This window comes from Canariomyces notabilis (assembly GCF_033297395.1).
Source record: "Canariomyces notabilis strain CBS 508.74 unplaced genomic scaffold N656scaffold_49, whole genome shotgun sequence".
Taxonomy (NCBI): Eukaryota; Fungi; Ascomycota; class Sordariomycetes; order Sordariales; family Chaetomiaceae; genus Canariomyces; species Canariomyces notabilis.
The window spans coordinates 20424-35386 of NW_027041871.1; the positions used below are offsets into that span (position 1 = coordinate 20424).

Consider the following 14963-nt stretch of genomic DNA (forward strand, 5'->3'; position numbering starts at 1 on the left):
TGGAGATCCCCTTCTCCGCTGGCAAGCCATCTGATCACCCCCATCCATCATCTAACGGGCACTTCATGCAGCAGCCAGTCACCCTGTTGCCGTTCAAACTACATTACCGTACAATGCATACTACGTATGCAGTAAAGACAACACCAAGAGCCCGATGCTGCCTGCAGCCCGCACAACCACCTCACCCACCAGGACAAGTCACAGGGCCTCATGAGCGAATCGAAGCTGGTCCTGAAACTACCCTCCGTTGAAATGCCCCCGCCCTGCTACCCGCCTGATGCAGCTGGATAAACTAAGAGCACCTTAGCACGCCCTTATCTGCTCGTGGGCATGTTCAGAGGTGGATGAGCAGTGTCATGCCCCGAGGCCCCGACACTGAGTACATTAGCTGCACGTTAGCTACCCCACGCTGTCCCGTCCCGTGGTTCTCGAGCTGCCTGCCTGGGTTGGGGTTACTCCACAGCATGCATCGGGTAACGCACTTGTTTGGCTGTCTACCCGCCCAGGGTAAGTGACATGTCAGTGCCAAAACGGGGCGCGAAGTATGGAAAAACGGGAAGCCAGACGATGCCAAAGCATGTGACTGGCTGGCTGACGGCCAAGGAGACATGGCACAACTGTTCTTATAAACCTAATGCTACCGTCTCCCAACGCCCGCCACCCAACCCTTCCTTGAATGGTCTATTCAACTCCCATATGTAAACATCCGGATGCGTAGTCTATATCAAGCTAGTATTCAGTAGCACTGCTTTGCGCTTTCCTCGCCTACATGATAAACCCACAATCAGCCAGGTCACTGAGGAAGCGAAGACGAGAACAGGGAAGAAGGGGCAAGAGACCGGGGGTACTGCCAGGGGAATCTCACCTTTAATCATATGCCAAACAGCTTGCACAAAGCTCATCGCCATAACCATGCAGCCAAACGCCGCCACTCCCCAAGCAAGATACGTCCGCCACGACCGCGTGGTGAGCTTGATGTAGCACAGCGGCGGGAGAATGTACGCCATGGCTGCAGCGCTCGTACCGCCGACCAGGTCAAACACGGTTCCCAGATCGCACGTGAGCAAACTCAGCACCATGGCGCTGAACACTAGGCTCGTCGTAAGCAGCAGGTGCAGTTTCATGTTGAAGGGTTCGCCAGGCCAGAAGTAGTTGAGCATAACCTCGCGGCAGACAAAGGCCTCGAGGGGCAGAGTAGTGAGCATGTTGAGCCCAAAGCACAAGCGCGCAATGTTGACCATGGTGTTGTCGGACGGGAAGTTGTTGAGCACGTTGCCCTGCGTCTTGTCGCCAAACGTGAGGAAGCCCGACAGGGCCATGATCAGGCAGGCGAGCATGGACACGGCAGTCGAGTAGTGCGTGACCCTGGCGAAGCGGTCGATGGTGGGCTTTTCAAGCGAGCCGTAGATGAGGAGGGAGTTGTGGTGGCATACGAAGGCTGAGATAGGCGTCAGTCTCCTCTGCCAGGACTCTGTTCAAGTGGAACAATAACTTACCGAACGAAATGACCCCAATCGCCTGAAAAATACCATCATTCACCACCAGCAACCGCCAATCTTTTAACGCGCCCCTCTCCTCCATGGGCACTAAGATGCCCTGCACCAGCACTGTCACCACAATCACCATCATGCTCACCAGCGCCAACGTGCTCGCTTTAGCCAACTACCTCCCCCAGGAAAACCCATACCAATTAGCAACCCCTTTTCCACACCACGACAGGGTCAAATCCAGCAACAAAACTAAAATGTCAAAGACTCACCTTGGCAATATCCCTATACAAACTCAATGGCCAACTCACCCCAACAGTCAAAAAAACCACCACCCCATTCCTTCCAACCCACCCTCCCGCGCCAGGCCAAACGGCCCTCAAAACGCTGGGCACACTGTCACCGACAATGACGCCAAAGGCAACCATGCCGCCAAACGCAAACGCCCATTGCGCAAGCGAAATGGCCACGAGCCCGGCCCTGCCAAAGCATTTCTCGACGGTGCCCTGAAACGAGCTGGCGCCCGAGAGCTTCGAGTTGACCACGATGAGGCGGATCGTCCAGTCGACGACGAGCGTCAAAACCACGAGCAAGAACGTGCCCGACACCAGCCCGGCCTGCCGGAACGCGTAGGGCTGCCCGATGATGCCCGCGCCTATGATGGAGTTGGCCATGTTGGAGAAGGCGGATAGTAGAGACGATCTGGCTCGTCCTCCGTGGTGACCATGACCGTGGCCATGGGCGTGTTCGTGGGCGTGCTCTAAGGTGGGTGATGGAGACCGAGTCTGGTTTGGTGATGTGAGCGTGTTGGACAGCGTTACTGAGGGGGCCTCTAGGCCTGTTAACAAGGGTACGCGTTGTTGCTGCTGGTGGGAGGTGGGTGAGGAGAGGGGATCGGCCTCGTCTAGGTCGAAGGACTCCCGCGGCGGGTGGTAGCCGTCGTGTTGCGGTGAGTGTTGGTGATACTGGTGGTGGGGGGTGTCGGGAGAGGTGGCAGTGCCGTTGCTTTTTGTTGCCGTGACGGCAGCATTGTCGTCGCCATCGTCGACAAATGTCGGGCGTAAGTCGAAGCGGACGCGGTTTGGCGTTCGGGGAGTTCGCGGGTTGCGCGGCTTGTCGAGGGAAGAGGGTTTGAAGTCACCGGCAGGGACTATGGCGCTACTGCTGATGGTGACATGTCCTTCTGGGCTGCCAGGTTCCGCCGCCAGTAGCCCTGTCCTATCGTCCTCATTGTTGTCGTTACTGTTGCCGCTGTTGGCACTGTCGTTGCGGCCGGTCGATGACGGGGAAGCACGGCGGTTGTTGGCAGTGGTCTCGGCAGCTGCTGCAGCGCCATGCGGTTTGGCACTGGCCATTCTCGGCTGCAACTCAGGGCATCTTGCGGTTCGCAGGCCGGGTCACAACACTCCTTGTCGCTCTAGTTCAGACCTTAATCTTGTGCAAGAGAATAGGAGGCTGAGAACAAACAAAGACGCTGAGTTTCTTGGCGGGATAAAACGGTCGTTGGAACGTAACGAATTGGGCCTTCTGTACAACGTAAGCTTCCGTCACCTTCAGACGCCAAAGCTGTCAATTACAGCCCCTGCCATGTGATACGTTACAGCTTCAAGTTGCTCAGGGACTTCCAATCAGCGCCACATCCGCTGAATTGCAGTGGTTCGGTTACACAGTGCGGCTGAAATATTCACCTCGCAAGGGCTACGACGGCGTATTTTACATGTATTCCGTTAAGTACCAAACGCGTACAATCAGCTTCTCCTAACCACTTGTCTATAACTCGAATCCCCATGATCCTCAAGCTTGCTATTGGCGGGAAACGGTGCTTTTTCACGAATCTTATTAAACACATCCTATATACAAAACTAAGAGCCCCTGACAGAGGCCCATGCTAGATCACAGAGCTCGACGTGTCCGTGTTCCTACTCCGCCCTGGGGTATCATTGACTTTCCAACTTGACCACCTCCTCGCTCTACAGAACGCAAACACGAATCAGATACCGGACCACGTGCCTGAGCCGTGAAGCCGGATCAAACGGCTGCCCCCCTTCCAGGCTCGCAACTCGCTTGCCTAGGCCTGTGCACACTCACCCGCCGAGTATCACAGGCCATGATGCAGATTATTATTACACGCAACCACCGCCGTCTCACACCATTACGGCAAGAGCGGCGGCGACGCACAAAACAGAGAGGTAGGTGCTGCTTTTGAGCTGGTCTCCGAGAGCCACCTGGGCCGGGCTTGTTGTTGCTGTCGCCGTTCCAGCAACAGCCGAATTGCTCGCCGTCTCCTGTCCGCTGATGCCAGGCATGACGGGTCGTGCAGAACCGTCTGTCGTGACAACGGTGGGAACTGCCGTCGCAGACGCAACAGCAGAACTGGACGCCGAATTAGTTGGGGATGCCGGCTTCGATGCGAATCCGATGCGCATATTCTCGGCATCGAAAACGCTATATACGTTCTTGAGGAAGGCGTCCCCAAGCAGCCACGTGCCTGCTTTGAATTCGTAGCCATAAAGGCGGCTAACGCAGTGGTCGTTCGTCTTGACAATCCAGTCCGCGGGCGAGATTTCGTATGCCACATTCGAGAAAGTGATGGTGATGGGGTGTTTGGTATCGCAGGGAACCGTGTACTCCACATACCCGTTACTCTCGGAGGAGCTCGAGCCAGGAATAAGCTTGAATAGGGCAGCCAGGTCGTCTGGCGGCGCAAACACGAACGACGTCCCGGTGTCGATGTAGGCAAGCCTGTTTGAAGCGGCAGCAGACTGCCCATTAACACTGAGGCCTCCTAGCGGGATGACCCATTCGCCTGCGTCCTTATTGGGTGGTGGAACGTCTGTGTATGAAATCTCGCCAGTATACTTGGCTCGGTCAATTCCCCCGAAGGTAATCTGCCCATCGTTCCGTCCATCCGAATCCCGGTTCAGGGATATGCTAAAAACCAGAGATTTCAACAACTTCTTTTGCTTGAGCGTCTGCATGAAGGTGCCCGACACAGATGCGCTCATGGCAAGGCCGAGGATGCCATCAAAGGCAAAGTGCCTAAAGTCGTTGTGTGTGTAATTGGCCAACCCCAAAGATAGGTCAACACTGAAGCCGGCGAATGACATCGTGTCCTGGCCCACGATGCCGGCGACATCGCCCGTACCATATGAGATGGAGAAGCCCTTGTTCTCCGACCGCCAGGTTTTCGAGGAAGCGGGATCTAGCACATTATGCATCTTGCAGGCATCTGACTCGCAGTCGGAGCCCATAACCCAGCTGTTCGCAGCACCCGTGTCCAGTAGCATGTAGAATGGCTGTTGGGCAGAGCCAATGAGGACCTTGATGAAGTACGAGTAGTCAGGGCCGTACTGATATATGCCGGCGCTGTCTGCAGCTGTTGGAGCAATGGGTTCCGAGACTTGGTAGTTATTCACCCTTTTGCCCAGCCCGGGCTGCCCTGGATGGGAATGGGAAATGTTCGGCCATCCTTCGTTCTTGCCCTTGACGCGTTCGATAGCTTGGGCAATGTTTTCCGTTGCTGCATTCGAGTTAACGTTGGGCTATATGAGGCTAGTTAGCATCTTGTTGCGCGGCTGGCTCGGGCTTGCAGGCTCTGTCGGTGTTACACGTACACTCCTGGGTAGGCTGACAAGATCGAGCGTCACTCCTTCGGAAATTTGAGCGGACCCATCATGGCTCCTTTTCGAGTCCGAGCTGAACGGGCCACAATGCTCACCTGGATCGCACTGGTCGTCGGGGATGAAGGGGAAGAAGGCATGAACAGTAACAATCCATAGCGTCAGCTGCAGAATCAGAGCGGCTCCTCTGAGCATGTTGAAAACCCAGCACCTGAGGCCTCACCACCCCACACCAGCCTCGGTGGGACGGTGATTGGGTTGCCAATGGCTCCTAGAGATTGTTGCCCGGAGCTGCCGGATGGAGACCAGGGACGGATGGCCGGCGGCCCTCACAGAATCAGACCGAAGAATATCGAGACCCCAAGGAGGACGACGGGCACCAATTGCTGCCAATAGATTGAGAGCGGGTTCCGGACTCGCGCACCGAGAGATATTAGGCGATTAATGATTAGGTGGGCGACATTTGTTAGATCGCACGATTCAGTTGTATGGAGGCCGATGTTGGAGGCAAGATAATCCGGACAAGGAACTTCGACGGGGAGCGGACGGCTCACGAGGCAATCGTACAAACATATAAAGAATATAGATAACGTTAAGCAGCAACAAGAATTAATAAGACGTGGAATGACAGGACGAGATAGCAAGATGGAGTGAAAAGCGGTGCGAAAGGAGCCGAGAGAAGTGGATGCAAGACAATGGAAGTTACCAACAACGATATGTAGTACAGTTGCAATGCAGAAGGATTACAAGGGAAAGCACTCGAGGAGAGACACACATGACCCGAGGACAGGAAGCGGGATGGGGGAGAGAAGGTGGATGACAGATGAGGCCCTGTAAGATGGGAAAGAGAGTGTGACCTTCAGGAGAGAGAGGGGATCTGAACAGAGCCGAATATCGTGGAGAATTGAAGATGGAGAATCACACCCTGGCCCGAGCTTCTTGGGGGTGGGCCTTGTGGCGGGCAAGCGGGCGGGCTGTTGGGAAAGTGACATGCTACCGCTGCGTGTTGGTGGTGACATCAAGAAGTAGCGAAGATAACGGTCTATTTGACTCGCAATACGAAGATTCCTTCCCTATCGAGAAGCGATGCGGTGCCATCAAGTGGCAGGCTGCCCGTTTCAAACCATGCCGGCCTCGGTCAAAATGAGGAGTGCAACGGAGCATTTTCACCCTAACTGACTTCTTGTAGTCCAATTCCCTTTCACACCTTGCTATCCTCGAACGTTGATCTCTTGAGCGTGACATCAAGACCTCAAAATTCCCATGAAGGTCGCAGCTCGAATTTCCTTCATGTCCGGCCGAAGTCTTGGATCGTGGGGCCAGCCTTTGCCATAAACAGCGACCCGCTGATTGCTGCTGGCGCCCCTGTCCATGTCCAATCTGCAAGGGCGCTTTGATTGGACAATGGTCACGAACAAGCTCCTGGCCGGTGCAGCGGCGTCTGTGCTCCCAATCCCAATTTGTTCGATCCCCAATTTTCCCCGGTCGTTGTGAAGTTCAGTGTTCAAAATGCCGGCCACTCATCACGATTTGACCGAACGCTGGGATGAGCAGCAATTGGTTCGATTGCGTCTTTCGACATACATTAGCGCATTCTACCATCCGGAGCGTGCCAGCCATGTGGTGCACAAGAGCGCCTGTCACTTCTGTGCTCCTGGATGCAAGATTGAGGGGAGGGTTCCAGATGGCGATGCAACCCGGTCATGTCGGCAGCGCCAAGATCCCAGTCGTGGACCGCCCGGGTCGACCAATCGGCCTAAAGACAACAGAACATGTGCACCACAACAAAGTGGACGGTTTGAGGATGCTGAATTCTTCGTGTGATGCTCACATCATGTCAGCTTCTCCTCAATTCGGACCGGCTGAAAATTGAGGCTGCTCTTGAAACTGCCTGTCTCGTTCTTGAGGCGGTTTAGGTATAACAGCTGGGTCGACTAGTTAACATTACTCGGCCGATCCGATTGACAGTCACCCGGCCAGCAGGAAGATTCCAACCCAGTCGAGCTCGCAGCAAGCCGGCATACCCAACAAGTCACCTCACACAGCATATCGCCGTATGATCGCATGCTAGGTATCGGCGTACGCAGCAGAAATACGATTCGGTGTTTCCCAATCGGGACAGCCATTCTCGGCTGAATCGTGTTTGCAGCGCCTTTCGATATTATCAGATGCAGGACCTCCTCGCTGCCCCAACGTCACGGAAAATCAACTTTCGTGTTGGTTGAACGGATCAGGGTCTCAGTTCCAGGAAACCGCAAGGCAGACTGTGCGCGGTCTCGAAGGTTCGATGGCGGCTGCATGGCGGCTGCATTTCTGCATAATCGAATATCTCGGATATGCTGTGTCGGCCGGGAGATATGGACTCTGGTCGGATACTGACGTCCTTGCTTCCTAGGCCTAGCATCGAGCAGCTGGCCTTCAGTACTGTAGGCAAAGTCCTCCAGGATTAATGAGGGTCAATGCATGACCGCCGGGTACACATGATGAGGGAGCCTGATAGCCTGCCTATTGCATCGCTTGGTCCCTGTTGTATTGGGGGTTGCAATGGGTCGTTGAGGGCTCTAGGTTTGCGAGTTATCTCGTCAACTCCGCCAGGTCTTTCACGTCCTGTAGCGGTATGTTTGACACCAATCCACGGCGGCCTGCAGCACTGCCTGGTCTGTTAGGGTGTTCAACGTGCCGAGAAGGCTTTGCTGAATGTCGACGAGCTGGGCGAATTGCTTATCTCCTACTAGGCCTGACGCTGCCAGAGTCCGAAGGAAAACCCAGACAGACTCGTTTGCTAGGCTGAGTGAGCTGACCAGCTTCAGGACTTCATCGAATATCGAACAGGCAGCCTCAGTATCCCGCCCGTCGTCGAGGCGGAGCAGAAAGTGGAGGAACGACCAGCCGGAGATATCAGTGTGGTGTTGGAAACACCACGTCTTCACGGCCGCCAATATCTCTTGGTCGTTTGGACGCTTGTCCAGGCTCACCAAGAGCCGAGCATGACACCAGGCGTAGTAGTTTCGTGGATGTCTCTCACCCGCCACAAACACGACGGTCGTGATGTCTCCGAGCGCATCCACGGGCATGCCAAACTTCTGGAATTCACCGAGCAGCCAGCGGCGGTGGCTCCAAAGAGTAGGCGACTTTGTGTGCCTATGTAATCTGCTCGTAAGAAGGCTGTCGACGAAGCGCCTTTCCCTTTGCAGCCTCGAGTGTGCATCGCCGTCAAGCGACAGCTGCCGCTGTATAAGACGCTTGCGGGAGTTGGCGGCCGTGAGGTATTCTGGATCAAGGAGTAAGATCACGGCTGTCGCTGCGAGCACGGCATCCTCGGTCAGTGGTGTAGCGCCATCGAGGTGGTCCCTCAAATGCTTCCTGGCGACCAAAAAAGCCTTGACGAGACCAATTTTTGGAATGCCTACGGCGCTCCCATCCCGAACGACGTATTGTCCTGCGCCCAGATGGGTTGGGCCGAGAATCTCAATTTCCAAGAGACCGTCCCTTGACGACATCAGGACGTCGGAAATGGCCTGATATGCAGCAGTGGGATCTCCAGATCTTAGAGACGCTTTCGTCCCGCTATCCAAGGCACGAGACATGCTTTGATGTGGCGAGTGCTAGGTATTCGTCGGGGGTGGTGGTGAGTTGTTGATTCCCGAAGAAGGGGCTTCGGAGATATGCAGGGTAACCCTAACCCTTACTTGAGACTGGCGACTGGCGACTGGCAAGCCCACGTCGGCGGGTGGAGTGAGCTGGCAGTTCCGTCATCGCTAGGTATGGGATTTCTTGGGAATGTGGGATGCAGGCTGGCCACCCAACAAACACATGTGTTGTTGACAGCATCGTGAGCCAGACTTGCCGCTGAGATATTCCTGTCTGTTAGCGTGGTCAAGATGCCATCTCTCCTAGTGGTAGTATTTGCCATCGAGCTGGTCGTCAAAATCATCAACACAGTCGGCGCAACAACCATTAACAATCTGGTGCGCAGTGTCCCCTTCCCATGTCATTGCATGGGCTGTATGCTGATCTGATTTCTCACCTAGCTATGGCGCTTCTATCTGTCTCTTCCAACTCCTCTCTCCAGAGAATTTGCAGACCAGCGCAGGAAACAAAAGGAATACCTCTCTGTCCGACAGGAGCTCAATGCGACGAGCAGCCAGGACCAATTTGCAAAGTGGGCAAAGCTGCGGCGGCAACATGACAAACTGCTGGAGGGGCTGGAAAAGAAGAGTGCGGACACCTTGGAGTCCTAGGTTGGAGGCGCGTTTGCTGACACCTTTTGCGCTACTTACAGAAACCGGGCTCGAGGCTTCACGGGCGAGCTTCGACCGATACCTCACAATAATCCGCCTGATGTCGACGCGCGGCATGCAATGGCTCCTCCCCATGTGGTACGGACGGGAGCCCATGTTTTGGCTCCCTTACGGATGGTTTCCCTACTACGTCGAGTGGTTCGCGTCCTTCCCGCGTGCGCCGCTGGGCAGCGTCAGCATCACAGTATGGCAGCTGGCTTGTACGGGCATGCTAGCGCTCGTGATGGATACGGTGGTGGCTATAATGGGGCTCGCCGCGGCAGGCAGACAATCGCAAAAGCAAAAGCAGAAGCAGCCCATGCCTGCGGCAGCAGGCGGAGCTGGCGATGGAGAGGGCAAGAAGGATTTGTGATAGACCAAGCTGCAAGGTAGAGTCGGTCGGGGGTCAATAAATGTCTCTCATCCATTTGACGCAATTGTTCTTCATGGCCGGAGCTGGAACTCTGCAACACGACGTGAGATGACTCTTGGCAGAGTGCTTGGGCTCGCTCTAGGCAACACATTGACTTTGAGCAACCATTGATAGGGCTGCCAAAGCTTCGATAGTGCCAACCGCATGTCACTGCTTCAACCTAGGAGACGGAAAACTGGACGTATCGACGTTGTATATTGAGATAACCGATGAGCATGATAACAATACAAAGTATTTCTCTGTAGTGTATTGGTGATGTCTGCTTGCTGGAGGAAGCAACATCAAGTGTGGGTTGAAAATATCGATCCAACGACCACTGAATTTATAAATTTTTCCCCCGACTGGCGGGCGAGGCTGAGCCAACTTATGATTGCCGAGGACCCACTCACACAGCACCCCTGTCTGTGTCAGCCTTGTCCATTATAGGTAATCCCCTTGCATCGAACCTCGACGCCACGATGCCAACCAACTGAAATCCGAAACGTTCAACGCCAAAGCCGCCTGCCTCCAAGGCAGCACATTATCGCTCAACGATGGCGATACCCTGGGGGACGTAAGTTATCACAGGCAAATGTGCCACCGTAAACTATATCCGGACAACCTACTAACAGAAACCAGGATCAAGTCCCTCCTCATCTTCTTCGGACCCCTCCTCTTCCCGAAGGCGCTCGCCTACTACCGCTCCATCCGCGCAGCTTCCAAACTCCACGGCCTCAAGCCGCGCCCTTTACCGCTACCGATATTCCGCTCGATCCTTGTCCTGACCATCCTCGCGTCCGTGTTCCTCTTGCGCACATTGCCCTTCCTCGCGCCCGAAAACATCTTCAAAGCGACGCAGTCCCGCCTGCAGATTCCCGCCGACGTGCTCTTTACGCGGCTCGCCACCCTCCGCCCCAACGGGCAGCTTACCCCGGAAGACCTGGCCCTGCGCAACAAGTTCACCTCGCTCGAGTCGCGCCTGCTGTACCTGCATTTCGGCCCGGACGTGGTCGCGACCTGCCCCTTTTGCGCCTCGGACGAGCCCCGCTCGTACCTGTACTACGCGCTTCCGGACCTGCTGCGCCCCCACCTGTTTAATCTTGTGGCCATCGCGGCCGTGACGTCGTCCAGCTTTACCGGCAGTGAAGCGTCGGGGAGGTGGCGCACGCCGGCGACGCTGGCGGCCGTGGCGCTCACGCTGGCCGACCTGTACCTGGTGGCGAGCTACCAGCACACGGGTAACGCTCGGGCGCTGCGGCTGGGCGAGATTGACTTTTTCTTTTGGACGGCGCGCGCCTGGCGCTACGTGTCGCTTGCCGCGCTCGATGTGCTGCTCGCCGCGCTGCTGTACCTGAGCGGCACGCAGCGGGCGTTTGTCACGCCACCTTCCCCCGCAGAGAGGGTCGAGGCCGTCCTCCGCGCCCTTGGAGGGGTCAAAGGCAAAGTCAACGCCGCCGGCGTGATCAAGAACACCGTTCTAAGGGATGAAGAGCTGCGCAACAGGGGAAACGCCTACTGGGGACACGAGGTAAGGTTGATGAGGGAGATGATGGAGGAGAGGGAGGTTATTGAGGGGGTCAAGGATGCGCTGGAGAAGCGGATTGATATTGCGAGTATCGAGAGGGACGCCGAGGCGTATGCCAAGGCGTTGCTCGTGCCGCCTGGGGGGCAAGGGAATGGTGGGGGGAGTGGGAAGGTGGAGGTTGTAGGTTAGTCAGAGCTATATGATGGTTTAACGGGCACTTCTTGTATTGTGCCTTGACGAAGTTGTTTAGATACGAGGTGGTCCTGCAGGCACCGCTCCCGATTCCTTTAAGCCAGTGCACTTCTGCTCTCGTGAAGGTTCTGTGTCATTCCAGATAATGGCGAAGCGGTCGCCAGTGACTCCCGACAGCATTGTTTATCTAGACCTGCATCCCTCGGTGGCGCGCGCTACACACACGCCGTGATATGTTTTTACTGCGGACGTATATACATTGGTAAATGGGTGGATAACTGAGGGGCACCCGCCTGCTAATTATGCCCCTTAGTGTCCGGTCTCGTCGCCGACGTAGCCACGCTCGAGGCGCTGTCTTTCCTCGACGGCCCGGCCCCAGCAGCCCCTGCTTCGTCAACGCTGTGTTCAAGAAAGCTCGCCCAAAGGTCGGCGAGGGATTCCTTGCCTGACATGGGCGTCGGCTCGGAGAAGAAGTCGCTGTTGAGCGCCGGCGAGCTCGGGGTCCGGTGAAAGGGCGAGGTCGGTAGACGGAGGCTGCCCGCCGTACCGGGCCGCGCCAGGCCAGCCTTCTCGCGCTGCTCATCGGTCCAGCTGAGTAGGCCGGCTATGACCTGGAGGATCTGGAACTTTTTGGGATCGGACCGGTCAAGAGAGAGGAATTGGAGGAAGTGATTGGAGATAAGTTGCCTATGAAGGGTTAGCGACTATCGTCATGGGGTGCCAGCTGCCGATGGGAACGAGGAGACTCACTTGTCAATCGTCTCTTCTGGCTTGGTCTTCTTGATGTATTTCAAGGCCTTGGTGAGGTGGTCGTTTAGTACGATAGCCTCGTGTCGTAGCTTGCCAACGAGCAAGTTCTTTTCCTTAACCTCCTTTTCAAATGGAGCTGTCCGCTCAAGCTCCTTTGATAGCGCTGCCTTGGCTGCTTCGGCCTCGGCCGCTCTAGCGTCGGCCTCCTGAGCTTGTCGCTTAAGGGCTTGCACCTGTTCCTCCGTCGACTCAACCATCTCGCGCAGCTCCCTCTTCCGGGCCTCCTGGATCTCCTGGAGAGCCCGTTGCAGGCCATCGATGGCCTGGGACTGGGTATCCCGCTCTGACGCGACCCTTTCGTACGCCTCCCGCGCGCTAACGAGCTGCTCCTCGAGGTCGGACGCCTTGTCGGTTAGACTCTCGCGCAGGGAACGTTCCTCCATTGCAATAACCTCCCACTCGCCCATGGCGGCGGTGGTCGACTCGAGCTCGCTCCTAAGGTGCTGCACCTGCCTGGCCATGTCCTCCTTCTCCTTCAGCCAATTCTGCTGCGATAGGTTTGTTCTACTCCGCAAGCTCGCAAGCTCGCGTGCCTGCTCCTGTACCTCCTCTCTCAAGCGGCCGGTTTCCTCCTCACGCGCTTGTACGGCCCGCTGTAGCTCCTCATTTTGGGTCTCGAGTTCTTCCACGCGGTCCTTGGCCTCTTCCAGCTCGGCCTTGTCCCGCTTCAGGCGGTCGCCCAGTGTCTCCTTGATCTTTTCAACGCGGCCCAGCAGCGTCTGATATTGGGTCTCGGCGTGCTCCTTGGCCGCCTCGCTCTCGTCCAGGTCGGCACGCAGCTGCGAAATCTCGTTGGCGTGGGCCTCTTGTATGCTCTCAAGCTGCTTCCGCAGCCGCTCCACCTCAATCCGCAGGGCCTCGCGGTCCTGTGACATGGCTTCTAGCTTGGCGTTCGTGGCCCCTGATACCGTGTCAATTGGTGAGTGTCCGTTTGCGCCGGCATGGCCGTTCGCGGCAGAGATTTGGTCCTCTTCGTTCTCGGCCGCTCCAACAGCTGCTGTCCGATCTCCTTCCGTTTCCGCTTCTGACCCTGGCCCGTCCGGTGGCAAGTGCTCACTTGTGGGATCCTGATGTGGTTGCGGACGTGGTACAGAACTCTGCACGTTCGTAGGTCAGAAGAGTGTTGAATACACAGTGTGCGAAGATGCACCGCCAAGTTCCAACTTGCGATCACCAGCGAAGAAGAACAACTAGGCGGTGCTTGCAACGTAGCGAGATGATGCGGACCAAAGCATACCAGGTCTAGAGTTTCAAGCTCGCCAGACACTTCCTCGACCGCGGCGCTCCCAGCGCCATGCTTCCCGGTGTCTGCTCCGTCTTTGATGAGCGCTGGCGTCCGCGACTTGTCGGCGTCGGCGTTTGTGTCAGCGCCTGCGTTGCCGTTGCTTGTCTTGCTGGTGCTGTTGGCCTTTTTCTTCTTGTTGCTTTTCTTCTTACTGCTGCTGGGATCGACGGCGGTACCTGCGCGTCATTTCCCATTAGCGCGAATGCAGATAAACGAGAAATCGAGGGCGACGATGTGGCCTAAACCGCTGCATCTCTGTGTGGCTACGCCGGCGTGCAGTACCCCAGCCCACATCTAGACGTACCTCGTGCTGCTGATTGGACGGACAGGCCACCGGGAGAAGACATGGTTCAATTGCGATTGGAGGTGCTTGCTGCTGGGCGTCGTGGTTGTGGAGGACTAGTGTACATACAAATGGATCCCGAAGACGGGCAAATGCTGCTGTTTTGGTCTTTTTGACTCTGATCGTGGTCGCGGGTCTAGAGACTGCTTGCACCTACCTAGTACCTACACAGACGTAGGTATTAGTGGATGGCACCCACTGCCAGCCAAGTTTCTACCCTCCAAAGATTCTCGTATTACCCCGAGTCAGCTGGTCCTTCGTGTGCCTTGACGGCGGCTCGTTATCATGCTGTTATCAGCATCCAACCTCTTAGGTCCTTTTACACCTAATCGAAACGAGACAATGGGCTCCGTGAAGGTGAAAGGGGTACAGTAGTACATGTTGGCTGCAAGCAAGGCCCGATCTAATCACAGTAGGACCAGGTGGGTTCAGCTGTATGTAAAGTAAGGTACTGTACGAAGCTACTCTTGTAGGTAATGTTGATACTGAGAGTCGTAGTCCAGAGGGTGTGTTCTCAGCTACGGATACAAGACACTAATTAGATAATCCCATCGTCGCACCAGGCGGTTAACGGACGGTTGCGGCTTTGCTGTCTACGTCTGTGATAGATCGTGGAATGCCACTTTACCTACTCCGTATGTCTTGCATCCCTCAGTTTCGTAGGGTTGACGCTAACAGAGGGTACAGAGCAAGCCGTAAGTATGATTACATAATCAGATGCCAACTGATTCAAAGTTTCACTCGCTATCCATATCTTATTTTCACTTTTTCTCTTCCTTTCACAAGCCTTCGCCTGACATCAAATTTGAATCTGCCGTTGCTACCAGCAAAGAGTTTGGCTTTTTCACAACCGGGCAGAAGTAGATTAGCTGTCTCGCGCTTTATAATCCTGATAGCCCTCCAAGCGCAAGCTTACTCCCAAGGGTCTGTCAGGTTCGCTTGGTGCGGACATTTCAACACGTAAGCCGCTGGTTCTAAGCGCCTCTGTATCTCATCGAATCCAGGGTAT

At 55.7% G+C, this 14963-nt stretch overlaps 5 protein-coding genes across 5 annotated transcripts; 2 read left to right on the forward strand and 3 right to left on the reverse strand.

The window, feature by feature from the left end:
• Positions 1–685: 685 nt before the first annotated feature.
• N656DRAFT_793369 (acid protease) lies at positions 686–5302 on the reverse strand (the record flags this gene model as incomplete). The annotated part of the gene is made up of 6 exons (XM_064817158.1): positions 686–719; positions 949–1438; positions 1497–1662; positions 1760–2864; positions 3636–4921; positions 5102–5302. 6 exons carry the CDS (start codon positions 5300–5302, stop codon positions 686–688), a joined length of 3282 nt encoding a protein of 1093 aa, XP_064664725.1.
• A 2405-nt stretch (positions 5303–7707) lies between these two features.
• N656DRAFT_793370 (protein prenylyltransferase) lies at positions 7708–8694 on the reverse strand (the record flags this gene model as incomplete). The annotated part of the gene is made up of 1 exon (XM_064817159.1): positions 7708–8694. One exon carries the CDS (start codon positions 8692–8694, stop codon positions 7708–7710), a length of 987 nt encoding a protein of 328 aa, XP_064664726.1.
• On the forward strand, positions 8496–10042 carry N656DRAFT_785602 (uncharacterized protein). The gene is made up of 3 exons (XM_064816429.1): positions 8496–9075; positions 9139–9325; positions 9390–10042. The coding sequence occupies exons 1-3, from the start codon at positions 8989–8991 to the stop codon at positions 9758–9760; spliced, it is 645 nt and encodes a 214-aa protein (XP_064664727.1). The 5' UTR covers positions 8496–8988; the 3' UTR covers positions 9761–10042.
• Positions 10043–10276: 234 nt separating this feature from the next.
• Positions 10277–11611, forward strand: N656DRAFT_742352 (uncharacterized protein). The gene is made up of 2 exons (XM_064812832.1): positions 10277–10373; positions 10439–11611. Exons 1-2 carry the CDS (start codon positions 10354–10356, stop codon positions 11511–11513), a joined length of 1095 nt encoding a protein of 364 aa, XP_064664728.1. The 5' UTR covers positions 10277–10353; the 3' UTR covers positions 11514–11611.
• A 51-nt stretch (positions 11612–11662) lies between these two features.
• Positions 11663–13958, reverse strand: N656DRAFT_820896 (uncharacterized protein; the record flags this gene model as incomplete). The annotated part of the gene is made up of 4 exons (XM_064818416.1): positions 11663–12203; positions 12267–13423; positions 13564–13787; positions 13916–13958. 4 exons carry the CDS (start codon positions 13956–13958, stop codon positions 11813–11815), a joined length of 1815 nt encoding a protein of 604 aa, XP_064664729.1. The 3' UTR covers positions 11663–11812.
• Positions 13959–14963: the final 1005 nt, after the last annotated feature.